General features: G+C 46.1%; 1 protein-coding gene across 2 annotated transcripts in view; it reads left to right on the top strand.

Annotated features, from left to right (window-relative positions):
* The window catches only part of TMEM260 (transmembrane protein 260), a 33735-nt gene extending 13696 nt beyond the window's left edge, over positions 1-20039 (top strand). Inside the window, exons 4-16 of one of the 2 annotated variants that reach the window (XR_005257200.1) lie at positions 5073-5250; positions 7162-7275; positions 9084-9263; positions 11590-11630; positions 11988-12071; positions 12437-12554; positions 12800-12975; positions 14176-14347; positions 16023-16160; positions 17040-17193; positions 17906-17959; positions 18355-18445; positions 19553-20039. Coding sequence is in view for 1 of the 2 variants with exons in the window: in XM_038138986.1 (XP_037994914.1) it covers positions 5073-5250; positions 7162-7275; positions 9084-9263; positions 11590-11630; positions 11988-12071; positions 12437-12554; positions 12800-12975; positions 14176-14347; positions 16023-16171; positions 17017-17193; positions 17906-17959; positions 18355-18445; positions 19553-19819 (1801 nt within the window). In the remaining variant the exon portion in view is untranslated. Of the gene's footprint in view, positions 1-5072; positions 5251-7161; positions 7276-9083; positions 9264-11589; positions 11631-11987; positions 12072-12436; positions 12555-12799; positions 12976-14175; positions 14348-16022; positions 16172-17016; positions 17194-17905; positions 17960-18354; positions 18446-19552 lie in introns of both variants that reach the window. The other variant, XM_038138986.1, reaches the window with a different exon arrangement.
* Positions 20040-24330: the final 4291 nt, after the last annotated feature.

The raw sequence follows: 24330 nt of genomic DNA, 5'->3' as shown, positions 1-24330 counted from the left end.
TAAATACATCAGCTTCAAATATAAACCATTCCAATTATCTTACTTTTCTTAATGAATCCAGTGCACTGAAGATTGCATTTAACAAAAACATTTTAATTAAATTCCAGTTCCCATGCATGTGTAGCTTTATGCTGATCATTTAATACATTTTGGGGAATTATTAAATGTAGAATGTCTGCTGTTGTTTTATAAATAAAAAGTAAAAATGCTGGTGGAGTTTTTTTGTTAAAGGCATATGACTTGTAACCTTGGCTAAAGGAAAATTTTACAAAACTTACAGGAAAGACTGAATTTTAAATTGGAGTCTTGCATGTTTTAGTGATTGCCAACAAATGAGAAGCTAAAAACTATACTTAAAATAAAAAAAACAGGTTAATATATTTAATTTCAGTTTTCCCAAATGTTCCTGCAAACTCTTAATAAAAACTTGTAGCTAAAATAGTCCTGATTAAGGCAAATTCCTACTGGCTGCATCTTTGGAGCTGGGGCACAGCAGCACATTCTTTCACTTGCATGCTTGAAAAATAAAATCATAATTTATTTTTTTAGTCTTTTCCTTTTATGTTTAGGGATGCCATGGGAAAATATTTCTCAAAGGACTGTGTGATCTCTCCTTTGCTGACTCTTTCTGTCTCTTCTGAGTGTGTGTTTTTAGATGATGGTCATGAAGACTTCCCCAATTTTGCCATGGCTTCAATTCTTTTCTTCTTCCATGAGCTGGCTCTGGTGCTGGGGCTGTTCTTTTTCATACTGGGCCCCAAGACTGGGGAAACATGCTGGATTTGGGGGAGCAGCCATCTACCCTCCCTGCTCCCCAAAATTTTGGGATAAAGCTCTCCTAAGATGTTGCTTTTCCATGAGGCCAGTCGAGGATTCAGCTGTTGGGTGTCTTTGCCATGTTTTGTAGCACCTCAACTCTATTTGAAAAATAAAGACAGTGTTTAAAGTGTTTAAAGACAGAAGCAGAAGTTAAAGACAGAAGTTGAGTGAGGATAATTCTCTGCTGCTCTCTGCTCTGCAGTCCTCATGTGCTGTCCAAAGGAAAGACAGTGTTAAGCAACTAGAAGGTATTTCCAGGAAAAAAGCCCAACTGTTTTTTTCCTTCTCCCAGCCATGGCACACGTGGGAAGCCTCCAGCCAGTGCAGGTTGCAGAGTGTGGGGCTCCAGGCAGGGTGGCTGAGCCCAAAGGCTCTGTGGTTCCTTCTTGTCCAGCAGGGCTTCACTGCAGGAAGTATTTGCACTGTCACTGGCAGGCCTGGTGTTTGATTTTGGTGAGACAAGTGACTATGTGCCATGAAAAACTTCTTAACTTCCACACCAGAAGTGACCTCTTTGTCTTGTTCCCTCTGTCTCCACATTGGTCACTGGGTTGCTGAGCTCTTGCTGGACTTACGGGAGGTCTCCTTTAATTCTTGCATTAACCTTCTTCCACGAAATACTCTGTCTTAACCACAAGAATTCTCTCTGTGCCTGTAATTGAGGCAACCATTATCTTCTGGCCCCCTAATGTCCTGCTTCCTTACGTAACATGTCACCAACATCTCCAGCTGTAGATTGCACTGTGCTTCTTTGCAAATTTTTGGTGCTTTTTAGAGAATCACAGAATCCCAGGATGGTTTGGGTTGGAAAGGATCTTAAAGCTCATCCCATTCCAACCTCCTGCCATGGGTAAGGACACATTTCACCTGACCAGGCTGCTCCAATCCCCATCCAACCTGGCATGGAAACACTTCCAGGGATGGGGAAAAAAATTTGGCTTTAAGCTTCTTGACCTCAGTTTCAAAGCTCTGTGCCATCCCTTTGCTTTTTCAATTTTCCCCATCTCTATTTTACTCTCGTTTTTGTGCCTTTTCTGGAGAGTTCTTTCATCTCACTCTGCCTTGCACCACTGAACACCCATCAGTGTCTTTTCCACCTTGAGGTTGGTCTTTGGTCCAAGGTAGGTGGCTGAGCTGTCCATGCCTGAGGTTTTTGTCACCTCCTTGGACATTTGAGGTCATCCTGGCTCTGAGGCAGGAGAGATGTGGGCACATTGTCACTCTGTGTTGGAGAATTCCAAGAGGCTGCAGAGGCAGAGGAGCATGGAGACCCTCACGTTGATCAAAATGAGCTGTACATTACCCCAGCTGCAGGATTGATTTAATTTTACCCCAAAATCATGCTGACAGTCACCTGGGATTCATTTCTACTTGTCCTGCTGATGCTGCTTTGCACTGTGGATTGTTGCATTTCTTCTGCCAGGTGATCTTCATCCTCTGGGGATACCCGCTCTGATTGCTTCCACTTCTGAGAGTTTCCCTCTGAATCAGCAAACGCACAAATCCATTATTTTCATTGCTGATAGCAGAACCTGCAGAAAAACTCCTGGTCTCCAGCTTGCACTTCCTAAAGCTGTTTTCTTGATGTTCTTCAAGAATGCAACACGTTTCCGTTTGGTTTTTTGACATCTGTTGTACTTTAGAGGAGCTTAGCAGGCCCCTGGGTCCCTGGAAGTATCCAAGGCCAGGTTGGATGGGGCTGGGAGCAACCTGGGATAGAGGAAGGTGTCCCTGCCTATGGCGCAGGCTGGAACAGGATGATCTTTAATTTCCCTCCCAACCTGAGCCATTCTATGATTGTTTTTATGGTTCTGTGGACAGACAGGTCTGTGGTCTCCAGCTTGCACTTCCCAAAGCAGTTTTCTTGATGTTCTCCAAGAATGCAACATGTTCCCATTGGGTTTGTGACATCTGTGGTACTTGGAGGAGCTTAGTGGTCCGAGCATGAAATGGGCTGTCAGGGAGTGGGCTCAGCAGCCTGGCTTTCCCATGAGTGTCCTGGGAAAGTTGTTCATCCTGGAGGAGATTCCAGTGAGACCTTAGAGACTCTTCCAAAACCTAAAAGCGCTCCATGAGAAATGGTTAGAGACTTGGACAAGGGCCTGGAGTGACAGGACAAGGGGGAATGGCTTCCCACTGCCAGAGGGCAGGGATGGGTGGGATATTGGAAGGAGTTGTTCCCTGTGAGGGTGGTGAGGCCCTGGCACAGGGTGCCCAGAGAAACTGTGGCTGCTCCTGGATCCCTGGAAGTGTCCCAGGCCAGATTGGACAGAGCTTGGAGCAACCTGGGATGGTGGAAGGTGTCCCTGCCCATGGCTTAGGTTAGAACAGGATGATCTTTAATTTCCCTTCCCACCTGAGCCATTCTATGGTTGTTTTTATGATTCTGTGAACAGACAGGTCTGTGGGCTGTGCTTACTTTGTGCTCCTGCTCTTCTTGGTGAGCAGAGGCGTCCTCTGTCCCACATAGCTGGGAGAAGTCTTTAAGCTTTGGGTTGAGTGGCTTTTGCTTAAGCCTTGCTTCCTAAAACCCGACTCGCAGGTTTGAGACTTTTTGTCAAGAGGATGGGATTTCTTTCATCTCATTTGAACCCTCATGATATGTTTGAGTCTTTCCTGGGTGAGACAAGGAGAATTGGTGAATGATTGAGATGTTTGCCTAAAATGCTGCTTTTCTGAAGATTTTTGGAAAAGTTGTTTCACCTTTTTTTTTTCCTTATTTCCTTGCAAGAATTTCAAAGGGATTTATAGAGTTGTATCTTTATAACTAAAAGTTTGAACTGTTTAAATGGTTTAGTCATAACAGGAATGTCATGAAGTGGATTTGTGTACTGGGAATCTGTTGGTTTTTAATTACACATGGTCCTGCTGCCCTTTCCTGGTATTTTTCTTCAGTTTTTTTCCCAGTTCTTTTGATTTTTTGATACTTCTTCCCACAGTCTTGATATTGAACTTGATGTCACCTTGAGCTTGGCCTGGAGCACCTCAGAATTGTTTCCTTTTTTCCCAGTGTTAACTCCATATTTCTCACCCTTTGGCTACATCCTGCAGCTGCAGATCCCAAAATACTTCACCAAGGAGATAAAAATCATTAATCCTATTTTCCAGAAACCTTCAGGTATTCTGGCAAACCAAGGAGAGGAGCCCTTGTAGAGAGGGCTCTATCAGGAGCTTCCTCATCTCATATGGAAATCACACATGTAGCTTGATGAAGAGGTTGGGTAGTTTATAATTATTTTGGCTTAAACCTGCCAGAATTCTTAGGATTAAATGGAACTGTGTGTGTCTGGGGTAGAATTAGAAAAATACCCAATTTTTGGTGGAGACTAGCTGAGTCTTACAGTGGAATGGTGAATTTCTGGAGTGTAGCTTTGACCACAGCCACAGCGATTTGTATTTTTGGATAAAGCTTGGTTGAGCATCTTGTGGTGCCCTACACTTCTTCTTTTCCGGGTGACTTCCTAGAGGAGAGAGCTTCCAGACAGGCAGAGCCAGAGCTGCTCCCAGTGAGACTGGGTGGGAAGAGCCACTGTGGTGGAATGGGTTTCCTGAATTCCACCTCGTGGGCTGCCTGTGCTGGCTGCAGCATCCAGCTGAGCTGGGCAGGCAGCTCCGTAGGGAATGTGCCATAATCCCATCTGGGAGTCCCAGAGATGGCCAGCTTTGGGCTCACAGCCATCCCAACAGTGGGTGCTTCACCCTCTCCCTCCCTCTTGCTGGAGCTGGCACCCATTTCCCACACTCCTGACCTCTCCCTGCTGGGACTGTGGGTGCTGCAATCCCCAGGACACCAACCCCCCCCCCAGGAAAGCCCTGCCAATGCTGTCCATCCTGAATAGCTCTAATCCACTCTTAATTCAGCTCCTGGATGAATTGAAGGCTGCACCCTTGCTGGCATCTCCTCCAGAGTATCCCATTAAAGCCATGACTCCCTGGCTCCCTGCACCCTCTGGGCCTTCCCTCATCAGGATTTCTGAAGCAAATTCAATCCTGGAAGTTTTCATGGCGAGAAGAAGCAGATTCTTTGGTGTTGGGTGGCTGGCAAAGAGGCTCTGCTCTTCCCAATGGCAATCCTTAGCAGAGAAATTATTAGGGAGATCTTAACCATATAATATTTTGGCAGGGTGCTGGGTGGCACTCGTTGCTGTTGCTGCAGTATGTTTTTTTTTTAAAAAAAAAATTAAAAAGAAGGACAATAAAGTAGGCTTTTTTTTTTGTTGGAAAAGAAGATTTCATGTTATCTGTGTTTGCAGGCTTTCTGGCTCATATGCTGGAGGAATCCTTGCTGCGGGGGTGTTTTCATTTTCTCGTCTAACATGGCAGTGGTCCATCACGGCGGAGGTTTTCAGCTTAAACAATCTGTTTGTGGGGCTGCTGATGGCTCTCACTGCTCATTTTGAGGAGGCATCCACTGCAAAAGAGAGATCAAAGGTAAAACATCTCAAGCAAAGTGAATGGTTCTTTTTTTTTTTTTTTTTTGTAATTGGTTAGCACCTGTTTGTTTAATTTCCTGTTTGTTTACTGCTGAATTAGTTTTGTTTAAATAAAAAGGCCAAGTTTTAGGTCTTGCTTCAGCACCTGTGCTGGGTGGGGTCCAGCCTTGACCTACCTGGATGTTCAAAAGTGACAAACATTGAAAAAACCCTGCCCACTTTGCTGAAGGATTGAGCTGGGACCTGTTGGATGGGTTTGGGATTGATTTATTTAATACTCACAGGATGGAAGCAGGAAAACCAGAATAATTTCTATCTAAACATTTTAGTTCATCCTGCTTCAAAGACACAAATTAGGCTGTGAGTATTCAAGGTTTTGTTTTAAGAATTGGTAATTTTCTTGGGGGCAAATATATTGTACAGAAAACTCCATCTAATCAGAAACCAGGTTCCAACTCAAAAACGGGAATAAGCAAAATTTTCAATCAGTTTTTCTTTTGAAATTAAATGTGCCCCTAAAATAATGGCATTGTTAAACACAGAGACTTTAGATTTCATGCTGTATTTTCTACTTTATAAACAGACTAGTCAGCCAAATGATATTTTTGCTCAGCAGTCTTGTTCTTTCTACTTTTGTTTGCCCGAACATCTGATCTCTTTTCCTCCAACAGACTTGCCTGCTGTGACTCCTGTAAATTGTGTGAATAAAGGGATTTTTGTCAGGCTAGGCTAGAATTTCAGGAGTCTGCAGTGGTAGTTTACTCAGCTTCATGAGTTCTCAAATAATATGTTTTATCAATGGCTACAGAGACCTTGTTTCACCACTGGATTTTTTAAAAATTATTATTATTTTCTAACGAGCAGCGTCCCAAGATCCCCACATCCTGAACTCCACAGACATGGAGCTGGGCATTTTCCAACCTTCTCCCATGTTTCACATGCCTGGTTTCCAATGGGATTTTCAAAATTAGATTTTCAGAAGCAGTTAAGGAGCTTGTTCCAATGGTTTTTTGAGTGTCTGGCATCCCACGCCTGGAAGAAGCCAGGCTGCCAACAGCAAGCTTGCAGTGCTTTTCATAAATCAGATGGTCATACAGACATCATATTGGAGCTCATCCATGCACTTAAAAAATGACTGAGGTGGTTTTGAGCCCTGCCAGGCAGCTCTGAGACCCACAAAGGTTTTTCTGAACTTATGGCAAGGTGCTTCCATAGCAGGACAGTGTCCAGGGTGGAATGCTGAGCAATTAATTAAAAATTACTAGGTGATTCCATCACTACACCAAGGCAAGTGTTTTCATCTCACACACCACCCTCACCAGGGGCTGAAACAAGCAGGGGAGGTTTGGGGTGGATATCAGGAAAGGTTCTTTCCCCAGAGGGTGGCTGGGCACTGGAACAGGTTTGAGGTTTTAGAATAATGAGGGTGTCACCTTTAATTCACTTGGCTTAGGAAGTTTATGCAGCCCTGGCTTTAGCCCTCTGTGCCTAACGAAGAGGAAAAAAATCATTCCTGTTACAAAAAATTAGATTTCTTTAGGTAATGGCTTTATTTTAGGACATTTCTGAAAAATCACTGAGAGCGAACTGCTGGGCAGCCTCCCCTGTGCACCTGGGTTCAGGAACTGGACTCATCCCATCAGTATGATGTGATGGTGCTGCACAGGATCTCTGTATGCATGGAGGCATGGCTGTTCAGCTGGACACTTCTTAAAGAATGTTTTCTGTTAAACAGTTGAAATCCCCCTGTGACAAATAAAACTATCCCCAGAGTTCTGTGTTACAGCTAACCACTGCCCACTGGTGTATTTGCCTTTCTCCTCTAAGGATGCTGCGCTGAATCTTTTTGATCTCTGGATGTTTTTGCAAACTTGTAAATAGTAATTATGATTTTTTTTTCCCCTTGCAGATCTCTAAATGGGGTGCCTTTTGCTGTGGGCTCAGTCTGTGCAATCAGCACACCATAGTGCTTTATGTTGCTTGTGTTGTGCCCTGGGTTCTCTCACAGCTTTTCAGGAGGAGGGTACGTATTTACAGACATTTACACACTCACGCCTCTGTTTTTCTAAGGCTGGGATTATTTCTTCTCCCTCAGAACTTGTGTCACTTCTAAGTTGATGTATGTGATTAATCATGACCCACTGAAGTCGCAGTCTGACACCACAGCCACTGATCTCAAGGGGGTCTGATTTAAAGAGGGTCTACAAGAAGGCTTTTGACAAGGGCATGGAGTGATAGGACAAGAGCACTGACTTTAACTGACAGAGGGAAGGGTTAGATTTAGATATTAGGAAGAAATTCTTCCCTGTGAGGGTGGGGAGGCCTTGGCACAGGGTGCCCAGAGCAGCTATGGCTGCCCCTGGATCCCTGGAAGTGCCCAAGGCCAGGCTGGACAGGGCTGGGATAGTGGAAGGTGTCCCTGCCCATGGCAGAGGGTTAAAACAAGATGATCTTTAAGTTTCCTTCCAGCCCAAACCATTCTGGGGTTCTGTGATCACAGTTTAGGTCTTTGCTCATGCCAGTGATCTGTGACCCCCTTTTGCCCCCTGGCACAGGAGTGCTCTGCCCCAGCTGCTTGCAAATACCCTGTGAGCTAAAACAATACTTGGAACTGAAAACTCAGGCTTCCCTAAGCCATCAGCTGCCCTGGAGAAGAGTTTCTGTGTGTTGGCTCCCAGCAGAAGCCACATCCACCCTGTGTGGTTCTCAGTATTTGGACAGGGCATAACTAAGCCTGGGTGAAGCACATGAGCTGCAAGAAATGTGATGTAACTCAGACAAGCTTGAGCCAAAATCTCTTCAGCATCCCCAGCAACGCCCTTTTCTGGCCATATATTTCCATTAACACAATCAAGAATCACTTCTGCAATATATTTGTAGTTTGTTTTAGGGTTTTTTTCGAGCAGGGAGGTCCAGAGAGACCTCTGTGATTTCCAGCAAAGGCAATGCTGTGCCAGTGTGATAATCCTGGGAAATACTTTGGACAGCCCAGTAGTGCCTGCTGCAGGAAACCACTGAATAAGATGGAAATGGATGGAAAACTGCCTTTTTAAAGTACAAATGAGCCACCTTTCTTCTGGAGGAGCTCTGACCACCATCATTATCAAGCTCCTTTCTCTGCTCCACAGATCATCGCTCCCAGTAACCCCGAATGCTGAGGAAGTGCTTTGATTGACAGGGCAGTGGCTAACGACAAAGCAAGCGTGCAATATTCTAGGGTGGGATTTTCCAAAGCACTTAAAGGAGTTAGGCACAGAAGTCCCTTTGAAAGTCTTGTCTCCCTGACCCCTTAGGCAGTGTCGAAAATCCCACCCCAAAAGTTGGCCTATCCAATTTAGCCAGCCTAATCACGATCAAGTAAATGGCAAAACTGACTCCTGATGCTGGTGATGATGTGTGCAGTTGTACTAGAGCTGCATTTATGTGGGTTTTTCTCTTTTTTTTTTTTTTTTTGCCAGATGGAAAACCAGCCAACTCTTAATCGCTGCAAAGTGGGTTATCTCAGCCTTGCAGTGCTTCAGCCATCTATGCATGTCATGCCATGATTTAAATGTGAAAGATGCAATGAGTATGATACTCATGAGTCCTAGCTAATATTATTTGCTTCACTTAAATTTCACCCTGCCATGCAAAGGAGATCAGTTTGATGCAGTTTCCTAGTAATCCACAAAATCGTAAGGTTTAACATAGCATTTTGTAGGGACTTACTATAAATTGAGAGATCAGCTCTGTGTAAATATATTTGATGTTTTTTCTTTATCTGTTCTTGAAGTTCCAGCGTGATTAAACTAAAATAAACATTGTTATGCAATATGACATATTTTGGTGCAGGAATTGTCCCTAGGCCATTTGCTGAAGTTGGGTTCATGCTTCTTGGCTGGTTTGCTGCCTTATCTCTATCTGCCGGCTTCGTCCTACCTCAATCGAGCCCGCTGGACATGGGGAGACCAGACGACGTTTCAAGGATTTTTGACCCACTTTCTGAGGGAAGAATATGGGACATTCAATCTGGTAAACAAGGGTCACTGCCTCAATTGCTTGCTTTTCCCTTACGCAACAGCAGAAACGTTCTGTTTGTGACGATTAAGGGCTCGCGGGGAAGGAAATTGAAAATGTTTCCTTTTTTTAAGCGTTCGTTTTGGATTTCGACCTCCTGACCTGTCAGGTTTTCTGGGAATGGGTCACATGGCTGGAACAGCAAAGAGATAATTCTCATTGCCTTATGGGGTGAGCCATATTATTTCCTGGGAGCTGTATGAGTGTCTTATGTGTGTGTGTGTAGGAGCCCAAAGAACAAACTGTGCCAGAGGGAGTCGGTGAAATCAATTTTGTGGTGTTTTTAAGATGAATATTGTCTTATTTTTCTATTTTTAACTCAGACATTTAAAGAGGTCACAAGCAGTTTTCATTTAAAAGCTATTCCTCTTTAATTTACTGATGTTGAATTTAAGTGAGTGGTTGGTTTGAGGACTCTAAATTATTCCTCTTAATTTCCTAATGTTGAATTTAAGTGAATGGTTGGTTTGAGGGCTCTCAGGAACCTCTGATTTGAGTTATTGAGGTCTCTGCTCTTGCCAAGAGAGGGAAAAATCTGTGGTTACTTTCAGAGTGTAGGGTTTGCATCTTCCTCCTCCAGCCCTGACTTGTATGTTGGGCTCTGGCTACCCAAGGAAATCACCAGCCCATCACCCCAGAGTCTATCCTGCTTCCAAGTTTTCAGGGCAGAAGGCTGGGAAATCATACCACTGGGAGGAAAATGATAAAAAGGTGTGGTCTACATGTTCTGTCACTCCCTGGAGTCCTGGAGCTCCACATCATCAGAAATCACCCTTCGCATGCAGCCAGCGTGACACAGCATCACCGCCACTGTGCCATTCCACCCTTCTCAGAGGGCTGTGTGGCTGTAGGATGTGTGTCAAAAGACATGATAATTCCTGCTGCTGCCACTAAATCTGTCCAAAAACTCCTACAGAGATCAGGCCCAGCCTCTGAAGGACTTGTGAGACTTCCCCTGTTGTCCTGTTCCCAGCTGTCTCCTGAGAATCAGCCTCCACTGGGCAAAGCAATACCAAGGCATGCAAATCCCTTAACTCCTCTCTCCATCAAATGTGATGAATTCAAGTTGATGTTCAGGAGGCTTAGGGATGGACTGCATGTAATCCTACACCACAAATCACATTTAGGATGAACTTGTCTGAAGCAGGAGCAATAAATACAGCAAAATCCAAATGTTTGGTCCCAGTGCCAATTGGGATAATGCCAGAGCACTGCTGAGTGGACAGACAGCTTTTACATCCCATAGCTCTGTTTTAAGGGCAGGCAGGGTCAAAAAAAAAAGCCCTGAAAATATTTTGGAGAGGATTCCACCTGTAAGCCATGGGTCAGAAATGTCATCTCTGTGGTGGATGTGTCCAGGGCCATCAGCTGCCAGCAAGGTGGGGCTTCAGGAGCTGTGAGCTGGCTCTCCATCCTCTAACACTTCTTTTTTAATCAAATCCTGGATGCAATTACCTATTCCATTTTTATTGAGGTTAAATATTCCTTCCAGACCTCCTGAATCTGTTTTCCTTAATCTGGTAGCCACCACTTTTCCAGCAAGCAGCAATGGAGGTAATTTGTCCCCTCCACACAGCACGTCTTTTTCCCAGACATGTGCCACGGATTGCAGGTCTCTGCAATAAAAATTCTCATTATCTCATAAAGATTTTGTACAGCTCTGCATTTGTCAGGGCAGAGGAGAGAGGGGCAAGTCTGGTAAGCAAGGAGGGATTGAGCTTGTCTCAGTCTGTGGGGAGATGTCACAGAAAATAATTGCACCATGAAGATGCAGAACGTGGCTTCAGGTTGTGGCAGGAGAGGTTTAGGTGGGATATTATGAGAAAAAAATCACAGAAAGAATGGTCAGGAATTGGAATGGGCTGCCCAGGGAAGTGGTGGAATCCCAATCCCTGGAGGGATTTAGAAGATGTGTGGATGTGGCACTGGGGGACATGGGTTAGTGGTGGGCTGGGCAGTGCTGGGGGAATGGTTGAACTCGATCTCAGAGGGCTTTTCCAACCCAAATGATTCCATGATACAGCAGAGATCATGGTTAAACCACATGACATGCTCTAATCACAGGATAATGAGTTGTCAGCACCTTGAAGAAATGCTTATCCAGGGGGTAAATCCTTCAGTGGCATCACCTAAAACAGGAATGTGGGAGAACACCTTGCAGTGAAGGTTTGAGCAGAGGTTCTGCCTTTCTTGCAAACAGAGAATGAGAAGACTTTCCTTGCCCTGGTGATGCCCAGTCAGTGTGTGGGATCCTCATGGGTTTCCTTTGTTTTTATTTCAGGCCAAGTCCGAGACAGGATCCAGTATGGGAGAGATGCTGCTGTGAGTAACACCTTGGCTGTGCCTTCACCTCTTGCTGCTGCTGTCCTTTGGGCCAGAGTGGCTCCTGTCCTTCCTTTCCTCACCCTGTCCAGAGCTGGGGCTGTGTGTGTCCAGCACAGGGACAGCATTCCTGCCCTCTGGCTTCCCCACTGAAGGAAAAACACTGAATCCCCCATCCCAGTGATTCTCCCTTCAAAATTCCACCATACAACCCACCCTTGTCCCGTTTCTAATAGACTTAATCCCAGCAGAATGGGAATATATTCTGTTGTGCTTATTCCCTGTTTCTCCTGACACTTTAATTGAGTGCAGGGGATGATTTGGGGGTGACAAATCCATGCTTTAATTTCTCCACAGTTTCCAGCTGGCACAGATGAAGTCAGAGCTCTCCCTTCCTGTCCTTGCCCTGGCATTGGTGGCCTGTATGAGCACAGCACTGCAGTAAGTTGAACGATATTTGCTTCAATGTGCAGTTTTCCCCCATTTTTCTTACTGCCTGCATGGGCAGCTTGTTTTGCCTTCTGCTTGCTGCTGCAGAAATTGCAGCAATTGGCTGTGGTCATCAATTATTAAGAGCAAAATATCCCTTACTCCTGGTTAACCCTGTGGCTTGGTAGGTGGCAAGCTTAAAACTCCTGAAATGCTGATGGCTTTGTGCTTTGAAAACAGAAGTTTCATAGATGGCAAAGGTAAAGAAAGACTCATCAGCTCCTTGTGTTAAATGCATTTAGTTACGCAAGTTCAAGCACATATAATTTTTGCTTTGTTTTTCATCTTGTCTCAGGAGTGATACATTTTTTTAATAGGAGAAAGCAGCAGAAATCACCTGTGATCTGGCTCTTCACTGGAATGCTCTGCCTTTATTCCCTTTTCTTTGCTTGGAGAGCAAATTTGGATGTTACAAAGCCTCTGTTTCTAGGCGTGGTAAGTTGCACTCCCAAAGTTGCCCTGGCATGTTAATTTTTTGAGAGAAACATTCAAAACCCTAAACCCACCTGACCAGCAGCAGGCAGTTGTCTTGATACTGCAGAAAGTGCCAAAATAGAGCTCCAAGGCCAGGTCGGACAGGCCTTGGAGCAGCCTGTGGGAGGTGTGGGATGTGGGGTGGAATGGGACGATCTTTATGGTCCCTTCCAGCCCAACCCCAGTGCTGGGATTCTCTCTCCTAGGTGGAGCGGTTCTGGCTGCAGAGCAGTGCTGTGGTGGCTGTGCTGGCAGGGCTGGGGCTGGCCACACTGGCCAGCCTTGGGAGGGGCACTGTGCTGGAGGGCACCTGCCTGCTGCCATGCCTGGAGTGGCTTCCTGCTCTTGCCCTCGTGGCTTCTCAGCTTTGGGCAAATTACAGGTGAGAAGTTCCCTCGGTGCCGCCTCACAGGGTACCTTGGGGTGCTGCTGGGGTTTCTGGCCTTGGCTGGCAGTGGGAAAGGCTCTTTTCACACCCCACTTAATCTTGCATGATCACAGCCCCTGGTTTGATCTCCCTCAGAGTCACCAACTCCAGGCTCTAAATGGGAATGTCATGGAGGTTGAGGGAAAAAAACCTCTGTAGATACGTAACCTTCTAAAAAACCCTTGTAAATCTGTGCTTTTTCTCCTAAGGAAGTTTGCAGAATTCATGTGGCCCAAACTTCTCTTGCTTTCCTTCAGGCTACCTTGTGCCCTGAAGATTTTTCTGATTTTTTTCCTCACTTTTGAAGATGTAAATCTGTAGCTTGGGGCTTCCCTATCCCATAACCCATGCAGTCACTTGGATAGGAATCAGTGTCCTGGTGGGGATGCTCAGGTACAGGCTGACCAAGGAAGTGTGGACTTCATCCTCAGGAATCCTTTCTTTGGCACACCTTTTCCAAAGGCTTGTCCATAGGTGAGCCAGTCACAGCTCCTGTCCTCAAGTGTCATCTGAATCCATACCTGGAGTATGTGCACACAACTTCAATGAAAACGATCCAATCTCAGATCATGGAAACCAACTTCTGCCTGATAGCACAAAAACTTGGCTTTTTCAATCCCAATGAAAATATTAAAGGATGAAGAGGATTTCAAATACTCTACAGAACCACTGTTGGACTGGCACTTCCAGCACCAACTAATAAGTTTTTAGATTTAGCCCAAGAAGAAATCAGAATTAAGATGAAGATGCGCAGTTAGTGTGTATTTTGGCAGACCTGTACTGAGTGGTGCTGTCTGAGGGCCTGTGCTTTAAATGCTTTGTTTCTGCAGCTCATTTTCTCTGGAAATGGAGATATTAAGTTGTTATACTGATTAAGTTGATGACACTCTCCATCCCTGGAAGTTCAAGGCCAGGTTGGATGGGGTTGGAGCAGCCTGGGACAGTGGAAGATGTCCCTGCCCATGGCAGCGGGATGGAGTGAGATGTTCTTTGAAGTCCCTCCCAACTCAAACCATTCTGTGACTCTGTGATGTTTCCAGCCTGACCGGGGTGGATTTCCCCTGTGGGTGCCCGTTGCGTAAAACTGTTCTGAATTTCTGCCAAGCCGTGCAAATACCTGATTTAAAGATTCTGTTTTCCATCTGTTCTCTTCAGCACTTGTGATCAGAGCAACAACTACGTTGTTGATAAGTTTGCAAGGAACGTGCTGTCCTCCATGCCAAAGGGGGCAGTGATCCTGCTAAGAGGAGACCTGCCTGGGAATGCTCTTCGTTACCTTCATTACTGTGAGGGGGTGAGGCCAGATATCACCTTAGTGGACCAGGAGGTACGTTCAGAAAGTGCTGTTGAGAAAGGCAGATTTAAACATCAGCTGCAGAAGTTCAGGTGTTCTTTTGTCTCCTTGAGAGGGTCTCTTAAAACTCATGATGTGGAAATTAATAACATTGATTTTTTTTTTTTAAGAGTTATGGGTAAGCCTGGGATGGAGTGTGGTGTGCACATTCCTTATTCACTAAGAAATAGGAAAAGGAAAAAAAAAAGTTACAGGATGGGTCACCCACACTTTTGCTGCCACATCATCCTCACACCTGGCTTTGCAACAAAAGTCTGTGACTAGTTGGCAAAGCCCAAACCCAATTCCTGGTGTTTAACCAAACCAAATCCCTGCTGTGTGTCTTACCAGCAGTGGCTATTTTGTGGTGGAGTGAGGGCCATGTGCTTCTGACCAGAAGGCACTGGTGACCCAGCCGGGTGCTGTGGTGTGATCTGACCATGGGGACCCAATTTGACGATGGTGACCCAGTCTGGTGCTGTGATCTGACCATGGTGACCCAGTCTGGTGCTGTGTGTGACTATGGTGACTTAGTCTGGCCATGGTGACCCAGACTGGTGCTGTGGTGTGACCATGGTGACCCAATTTGACGATGGTGACCCAGCCTGGTGCTGTGGTGTGACCATGGTGACCCAGTTTGACCATGGTGACCCAGTTTGACCATGGTGACCCTGCCTGGTGCTGTGATCTGACCATGGTGACCCAATTTGACGATGGTGACCCAGTCTGGTGCTGTGGTGTAACCATGGTGACTCAGTCTGGCCATGGTGACACAGCCTGGTGCTGTGATCTGACCATGGTGACCCAGTTTGACCATGGTGACTCAGTCTGGTGCTGTGGTGTGACCATGGTGACCCAGTTTGGTGCTGTGGTCTGACCATGGTGACTCAGTCTGGCCATGGTGACACAGCCTGGTGCTGTGATCTGACCATGGTGACCCAGTTTGACCATGGTGACTCAGTCTGGTGCTGTGGTGTGACCATGGTGACCCAGTTTGGTGCTGTGGTCTGACCATGGTGACTCAGTCTGGCCATGGTGACTCAGTCTGGCCATGGTGACTCAGTCTGGTGCTGTGATTTAACCATGGTGACCCAGCCTGGTGCTGTGATGTGACCTTGGTGACCCAGTTTGACCATGGTGACCCAGCTGGGTGCTGTGGTGTGACCCTGGTGACCCAGTTTGACCATGGTGACCCAGTCTGGTGCTGTGATCTGACCATGGTGACCCAGTCTGGGTCTGTAGTGTGACCTTGGTGACCCAGTTTGGCCATGGTGACCCAGCCTGGCCATGGTGACCCAGTGTGGTGCTGTGATTTAACCATGGTGACTCAGTCTGGGTCTGTGGTGTGACCTTGGTGACCCAGTCTGGGTCTGTGGTGTGACCTTGGTGACCCAGTCTGGCCATGGTGACTCAGTCTGGTGCTGTGATTTAACCATGGTGACCCAGTCTGGGTCTGTGATATGACCTTGGTGACCCAGTTTGACCATGGTGACCCAGCCTGGCCATGGTGACCCAGCCTGGCCATGGTGACCCAGTCTGTTCTCGTGTCACTGCTGACGTGGCTGGTGACATCCCTGAGCAAATGGTCATTACTCCTGCAGAAACCATTTCTTCTGGATGCAGATCTTCCTGATTGCTGTGTCAATGGTGCTAATAACTTTTATTCCAGATGATGACTTACCAATGGTATTTACCCAAGCTGGCAAAGCATTTACCTGGAGTTTATTTTCCCGGGAACCGGTGGAACCCTGTGGAAGGAGCATTACCCGACGGGACACTCGCCTTTAATCTCCATCGTTTCCTCAAAGTAAATAAACAGTAAGCATTTCTTTCATATGTAACAGCTTTCCTAAAATCTCTGACCTTTTTGGTTTTTTTCCTCTTGAAATTGTTTATGGAACAGCTTGGTACTGCATCCAAAAGACCAATTTTCTCCAATGACTTCCTCCCTGGTGGTGAGATTATTTTTGCAATTAAAGCAAAATATCTCTGCAGAAGTAACTCCATCCGGATATAATATTGCCTGTTGTTTTGAGGTTGGTTTGGTTTTTAGGAAGGAGGGGGAAAAAAGGTGATCTGCAGAGTGTTTACCGATGATTTTTTGTTGTTGTTGTCAATACAATTCATCACAGAGAACAGGAGTGTTCCTGTGTACTCAGAACGACGATGGTTGGAGAGCAAATTGCTGCTGCTTCTCCTTTGTGAACATTGTGGCCAACTGATTAGCATAGAATGAATGTATTCCAGGAATAATCATCATATAAAAATAGCTTAGTAAGAGTGGAGAAAGGATTAGATACTCACACGAATAAGAATAGCATCTGCATTTAGACTAGCTGGGGTGAGCCCTGCGAGGGTGGGGAGGCACAGGAGCACAGCCAGGTGCCAGTGGGCAGAAATGGGCTTCTCCTACAGCTTCTGGCCTGTTTGGAAGGTCCAGGAGAGGGGACAGGATGTGCTGGCTGCTCAGGATGGGCAATGCCAGATGGGGAACTCATCTGTTTTCCAGACTGCCCCAAAAGGTGGCCGTGCTGATGGGAGATGTGCTGGGTGGGTGTGTTTGCTGCACAGTGTGCTGTGGTTTGGTTTGCTCAGGGACACAGGGCGGCCCATGGTCCCTGAGGTGGCTTCACCATTGCTCTTTCTGTTGGTTTTTTTGGCAGTAAGGAAGTGTTTGTCTGCATAGGTCTTCATGAAGGGGACTCAACCTGGAGGAGGAGCCACTCACTGTGGCCCTGGGGGACCTGTGAAAAGTTGGTTCCTTCTGGAGCTGTGTTTGACCCAGGAGAGTGGATTCGTCTCACAAGGAATCTCTATAACTGGACTGAAGACTATGGCAGGTAGGAGGCAGAGGAGCCTCTGCTCCTTCCTGCTCATCATTTTCTGCCAGCACCACTGCCACACCCAGTGCAGTGTTAGAGGAGTCAAACAAGAGCCATAATCTCAATGTTTTGGGTTCTGGAGAGATAGCAGGGAGAAATTCTTCCCTGTCAGGGCAGTGAGATGTTGGCACAGCTCAGGGAGCTGGGCTGCCCCATCTCTGGCAGAGTTCCTGGCCAGGTTGGATGGGGTTTGGAGCAGCCTGGGATGGTGGAAGGTGTCCCTGCTCATGGCAGGGAGTTGGAATGAGATGGTCTTTAAGGTCCCTTCCAACCCAAACCATTCCATGATCTGTGATTTTTAATAGTGTGAAGGACATCTCTAGTCAAGTATGAGGTCCAATTCTGACCTTAAAGCTTAATCAGGATCTAAAATCATTGAGACATCCAGAGGTTTAAATGTCATAGGCTGACGTGTGGTGGTAACAAACATCTCTGGCTCTGAGATCTGGGGTGCTGTGAAACACCTGATACACCAGAGGCTCCTTCTGTGGAGAGAGAGGCACAAAGTTTTTTGAATGATAATCAGCTGAATTCCCTGCTGTCAAAGCCACAGGCTTCATGACAGGTTTTCTTCTGCCTGGGAGGTCTGCAGCTGGGCTGGAAGGGTTGTGGTGGGTGAAACCCAGCGACGTGGATCTGATGGCTGAATTTTATTTCCATTCCCTTTTAGTTTCAGCCCCTCTTCCTGGGAAGCTGTCGCCAATGAGGAGATGTGGCAAGCCAGGTAATTTTCCTTTGCTCTCTTCCAACAGCCAGTGGGCACTGCCAGCTCACTGGTGTGGAAGCACACACCAAAGCAGGCAGCTTGATGGGCCATGGCCTTATTGGGTCTGCACATGCCAAGCTTTAGAAGGGAAAGGCTGGCAGGATGGGATGAAGCATGCAAGGCTGCCAGCAAAGCCTTCAGGAAAGTGGCTGTTCCGTTCACCAAAAGGTTCTGCTCAAAGTCTCTCAAAGGTAGTTGAGGTGTAGGGTGACTAAATAGGTTATGGAGAGAAATTCATATCACTGATGGCTTTGCTGTCCCATATGTGGACGTGTTGAAGCTGTGTATAACCCTGTGAGGGGAGCTGCTTGCATGAAGCAGTTACCACATGGAAGTTTTTCTCCTTTTCCTAGGATGAAAACAGCTTTCTTCATCTTTGACCTCGCAGAAACAGCCAGTGTGACTGCAGAAACGAAAGCACAGCTTTACACATTTGCATACACTGTAAGTCCTAGATTTGGGTTAGGAGGGCTCCCTGCATCCTAATTTTTTAGCCTCCATCATAATTTTTTTTCCCCCTTTTCTTTTAAATTTCTGGAGTCCATGGAAATAGAGAGTTTCCATGCAGGCCCTGTAATCTGCATTCCCCTTGTTCATCCAAACTGGGAGCACAGCCGATTCAAAGAGATTTGTTCAGGGATTTTATCCATTCCATTCCTGCTTGCCCCCTCGGTCACGGAGGATGCCAAGAGCAAACCAGTCAACACCCTGCTTTTGCTATAATTATGTTGTCTGTGCTGGGCTCCAAACGCATGCCAAGAGATTGCTTGTCCTGAAGTCCCCTCTATGCACTTGTCCCCTCTGTCATTACACAGTCGTGCAGTCTGAGCCAGCGAGTGTAAAATCCGGCAGTCTTCTCGCTGCAAATTAATTCTGCTGCATTTCACACCAAAGAATAACACCCATAAGCTGGTGTAGGTATCTCTGGAAATACTAGACTGCCTGAGATGCCAACAGATGCACAAAATGATCAGTGTGTGTCAGCAGAGAGGAGCAGTATTTCATACTCCAGCACAGAATCAACAAATGGTTTCCTTAATTCTTGCCCGTTTTGCTGTGATTTTTGCTGGTCTGCAAAGTTCCCGGGCACATGCCTGCTGTTGAGCTTATGAATATTCCCACTCAAGTCAACAGACTGCTTAAGTCCTGTGGAAGACATCCTGATCTGCTGAAATATTGAGTAAATGTCTTGCAGGCGCGGCAGTTAAATCTCTTTTTCCCCCCAGCTTGGTGTAACACCTCTCCAGGGGAAGCACATAATGTGCTGTGGGGTTATCACCATCATCTGTAATGTTTCTAAACAAACAGCTGCTGTTGGAAGGGAAACGTTTCAGCCCCCCTTGGATTTCTGATTCATGCTGCTGAATGGCAAACACAGAGCAAATTACAGAAATACTCCAGCTCTGGACTTGGACATCTAAATAGCATCTGTTTCTTTCCAGGCAGTTTTGAAGCACTGTTAAAAGCTGTTGCTCCCACTTTGTTCAGTTAATTTGCTGCCCCTACCTTCTCTTTTTTTTTTTTCTTTTTTTTTTTTTGTTCCTTTAACAGTCATACAAAGAAATTGTCAGCTCCCATCCCCATCACCCGGTGAACTGGCACAAAAACTACGCCATCGCCTGCGAGAGGATGCTGCGCCTCGGCCGGGGGGACCCCGAAACGCTGCTCTCCCAGACTGTGAAACATTTCCTGCTCTACACCCAGAAGGCAGAGGATGATCCCCAGCGCCAGGACATCCTGCAGGCTGTGCAGCACCTCAGGGAGGAGCTGCAGGGGCTGAGGAGGAGGAAGGCGGAGCTGAGGCGCAAAGCTGGGTAGCTCCCGGTCCTGCTGAGATGTTGAAGTTGGGACTTAAAATCTGAGTTAGTCCTTGGCTGTGTGAGAGTGGTTTTAAAAGGTGGCAGAAATGGCAGCAGAGAGGAAATCCAGTGTGATCCCCTCTGCAGGAACATAGTGGTGTTTGATTTCTGTTGCCAAATGAACTTTTTTGGGGGTAGGGGATAAATAAATGAAATAAATAAATAAAATATCAGGTTTCCAAAAAAAGAGAGTTTTCTTTTACAGGAAAACTATGAGCTTGTACTGTATATATATATATATATATATATATATATATTTATGAATGCAGCATCCACTCTAGATGTAAAAATGTATTTCGCATTTTATTGTTTCCTCTGTTGCTGAGCCAAGAGGTTTCCTAAAGCCATTTTTCATTAGCTGTGCTGTGTCTGTGTGTTTTTGTGGTGGGTTTCCAGCAGGACAAGCTGTAGGATGGTGCCCTCCCAGGAGCCTGGTCATTCACTGTTTTGGATGTGCTCTGAGCCCTGGCTGTGCCTGTGCCCCGGGGCACTGCAGAATCGTAACCACAGAATCCCAGGATGGTTTGGGTTAGAAGTGACCTTAAAGTTCATCCTGCCATGGACAGGGACACCTTCCACTATCCCAGGTTGCTCCAAGCCCTGTCCAGCCTGGCCTGGAACACTGCCAGGGATTGAGCAGCCACAGCTTCTCTGGGCACCCTGTGCCAGGGTCTCAGCACCCTCACAGGGAAGAATTCCTTCCCAATATCCCATCTAATCCTGCCTTCCTTCACTTTGAAGCCTTCCCCCCTTGTCCTGTCACTTCATGCCCATGTAAACAGTCCCTTTCCAGCTCTCTGTAACCTCTTTAGGTACTGGAAGGACAGGATGTGCTCCTGGAATGGAGTGGATAGAGACAAACCCATTTTTTTGTGCCTTCCTTGCTTTTCAGGGACGCCTGCTTTCATTCCCTTGGGATTTTATGATGGGATAGTCTTTATTGCTTTGAGTTTGGGATGCTGCTCCCCTGGGATGCTTGGGATGCTGCTCTCTCCATGGGTCATGGCATTCGTGCTGTGGCCTCTGTCTGGGCTCTCCTGGGGATGCCAGAACTGCAATTTTGGAGATTTCAGGGCTGTAACCAAAAGAATTGGGTGTGAATCCACCCCGCTTTTCAATCTGCCCCAACAGCCAAGCGACTTCTGAGGTTAGCAAGAACTCAGCTTCTTCTTTTCAATAAAAAAAGCCCCATAAAATGTGTTTTTCAATATTTTGTCAGTTAGCAGTACTTCAAATGCTTAAAATAGACCCAAAACTCTGGGGGTGTTCCTGTAAAGCTTGGTTCATCTAAAACTTCAGACATTATTCTGTGGTTTTGTGATATCTCAGCCCAGTGTTTTGCAGGAGACAATTTGCTGCCAGGTCAGGATTTGTTTTGGACTGGTAAAATTGTCAGAGAAGAAAGAAGTACTTGTGTAAAGATCACATTATGAAACAGCTTCTCTGGAGCAGATTGGGATGGGGGCAGGAGCAAGGGGTGTTGCAGGTGGATGCTCTGCTGGTCTGGAGTTTGAGGTGTAGGGACATGTGGCTGCTGTTCCTAATAGATCCTTTTAAAAGTGGACCATTTTTCTCTCCAAGTGCTGATTTTTCCAACTTTCACTGAATGCTTCCCATATAAAAATCAAGCCGCTGTCTGGGAATCTCTAACTCCAGTTGCAAAATAACATCCTTTACTTTTCACTCTCTCACTCTTGATTTATTTTTGCAGTATACGATTTCCATAGCAGTTCCCTGTTAATTCCTGTGAGCCATTCCTGTACGAACAGCAGATGGGAAATGAGCAATAAAAAGATGGAAAACTGTGGCTCCTGGGTTGCAGAGCCACAAAACAGAGGGGTGAGAGGGAACAGGAGCAGTTCAGGGGTGTCATTTTAACTCTTTGTGTTGTAATTGACTACATTTCAGGTCGGCTGTGCCTCACTTAAATCTCTTCCCTGTTCTCAATCCCTGCAGAAGTGTTTGTACAGGAAGAGGGAATATCACACATTCCTCTGCGCAGCTTTCTCAGGGCAGGCTTTCTCCTTCCCTTCTCCAAACCAGTCCTCTAGCCCCGGCAGAAAAGCATTCGGAATCCAATTTTTGAATCCTTTTGTTACCTGCATTATTGCAAATCCATTCAAGCAAATATCCTGAGCTGAGGGTTCTCTTTATCTTGATTAGATGCCCCTCCTTAGCCGCATAGTCTTGAAATAATTGGAAGCTCTTGTGGATCCCACTATCTGCTCGGGAGAAAAGAGGGGCTGTGCTGAGTAAACTATCATCCTATATCGTACTAAACAGTGATGATGGCTGCAAAAAGGACTTTAGCACTGGCAAAAGCCTTCCCAGGTGTGAAGAGCAGCGGGATGGTGATGCCTTTTTTAGGGAGAAAATCAGAACCGTGCCGTTGACGTGCTCCGTGCCCTTGCAAATCCAGCTCACGTGAGACGCAGGGGTCTGTGCTGGGTGTTCAGCACAAGATATGCCACGGAGGGGGAAATATCCAGCACCGATGGAACTTCCAAAATTCCTCCCCCTGAACCTGTTCAGATGAGATTTGCTGGTGCTCGCAGACGGAGCCGCTGTGTGGATGTTGCTGAGCCTGTTGGCTGAAAGGCGGTGCGGAGGGATGCTGGCAGAGTTTAATTTTTATCAGCTCCTCTTAGGTGGCACCCTGAAGTTTATCAAACAAGCAAAGCTGATTTGCTCTTCGTTAGTCTCAGTTGCATGAATCGGTTGCCAAGTACACAGGATTTTGCATTTTCCTAATTACTTTCATATTTGTGTTTTACCTCTATTTGTTCTCTTGCAAACGGGTCCTAATAATTAGTCAGGCTCCTGCTGCTTAGACCTGAAAAAAAAAAAAAAAAAAAAAAAAAGAGGGTGGGGGCAGAGGGGAAAAAAGACTTCTGAGGGTTTTTTCTCCCTTATAAATTCATTTTTGTTACAAGCATCTTTTATACATATTACTAAAGGGAGCGCACTAAGAAATGCAAATAATAGTTCTTTATTTTATTATGACAGTTAATTAATAGCAACCTGTTTTAATGAATAAAGTCACTCAGAGTCCTTCAGCACTTCCTAAGTAGAGGCCAGAATCTGTAGGGATTCTTTTTTCCCCCCCATTGTATAGCTCCAAGACTCAGCGCACTATATAGGGGCTGTATAGAAATGCTCGCTAATGAAGAGGGAGGGTGAGGAACTTGTCTGCATTCAAAGATCACTGGTGAGTCATTCAGCGAGAAAAGGCCCCTTGCTAGGAATAGTCACAGTTCCGCGGCATTGTGCTAGCAAAAGGGTTTGATCAAAGGTCTCCTGCCGAGCTTGCATGGTTTCCTTTCATACGACGACCATAATTAAAACCACTAATTCTCTTTTAAAATGCTGCAGGATGCCATGTAGGCATCTGTCTGGAGTGTCCTTTGTGCTGTCGGGAGCTGTTAAGGACCAGCGCCGAGGGCTTTTCAGCGACATGCCAGTCAGGAAGGTGATTCGACATAAGGGTGCCTCTGAAGGCTTGACAGGGCCTTGACTACACAATTCCAGCTGAATTTGCCCCTTGTCAGCTGCCAGTAAATAAATCTCAAAGAAGAAGGAGGAGGGGGGGAAAAGCTGAAGTTTCATTACCTGATCCCCGGGGCTTTGTTGGTTTTGGCATCGCCCAGGGGGAAGCCCTCGCCCCTCGGGCCAGGAGCTGGAGTTGGCCATTGGAGACCCCGGCGCCCGCGTTTGAAGACCGTCAATACTCGTAACAGTTCAGCTGTTAGGAAGACAAATAAATGGAAGAGCCCATTAATCCCCTTTGGGTACTCGGTGCCTTTTGCCCTTTTATCACAGCCTTATTAGGTTCCTACTCATCTTGAACCGGGAGGGATGAATTGAAGTTGTTGAGCGCTAATTGGCAAAGACTTTTCATTGCGGGCCAAGAACTTTCACTGACTTGAAAGTAACTTCACCACGGGGAGGATCAGCAAATTTTTGCCTCGCCATTAAAACAAAACCCCCAAAATGCCATTGGGATTTGATGTGGTGTTTAGAAAGAAATTAGAAAAATATATTTAAAAAAAAGAGAGAACTGCTAAATTGTTGGGCTTATCCTTCATGAGTGCGTTGGCAGCTTGTGTCTGCTCTTTAAAAGAGAGTGATGGAGGCAGATGTGGCTCAGGGAGATCTATCCTGAAATGCAGTTGGAATTCATGTATCCCTGAAATGCAGCTGGAATTCATGTAAATCTTCCAATGATATCATGTATTCATGTATAGGTGTGCATTACCCAAACCTACTGATGGGACAGGCTTCCCAAAAGCAGTGGGAGATGGTCTGTGAGGGGGCACCACTGTTCTGGGCAGTTTGGAACCACTGCAGGGTCAAGCAGAGCAGTGCTGAGATTTCCATGTGCCAGGAGACAATTCTGGCTGACCTAGAGTTATCCCTGGGTTTAGTGATGGTATTTATAGATGGGAAATATTTCAGTGTGGAGGCACTTGG

The sequence above is a fragment of the Motacilla alba genome, chromosome 5 (genome assembly GCF_015832195.1).
Source record: "Motacilla alba alba isolate MOTALB_02 chromosome 5, Motacilla_alba_V1.0_pri, whole genome shotgun sequence".
NCBI classification, from domain to species: domain Eukaryota; kingdom Metazoa; phylum Chordata; class Aves; order Passeriformes; family Motacillidae; genus Motacilla; species Motacilla alba.
The sequence above is the reverse complement of the archived record's forward strand: the minus strand, read 5'-3'. Positions and strand labels throughout refer to the sequence as shown.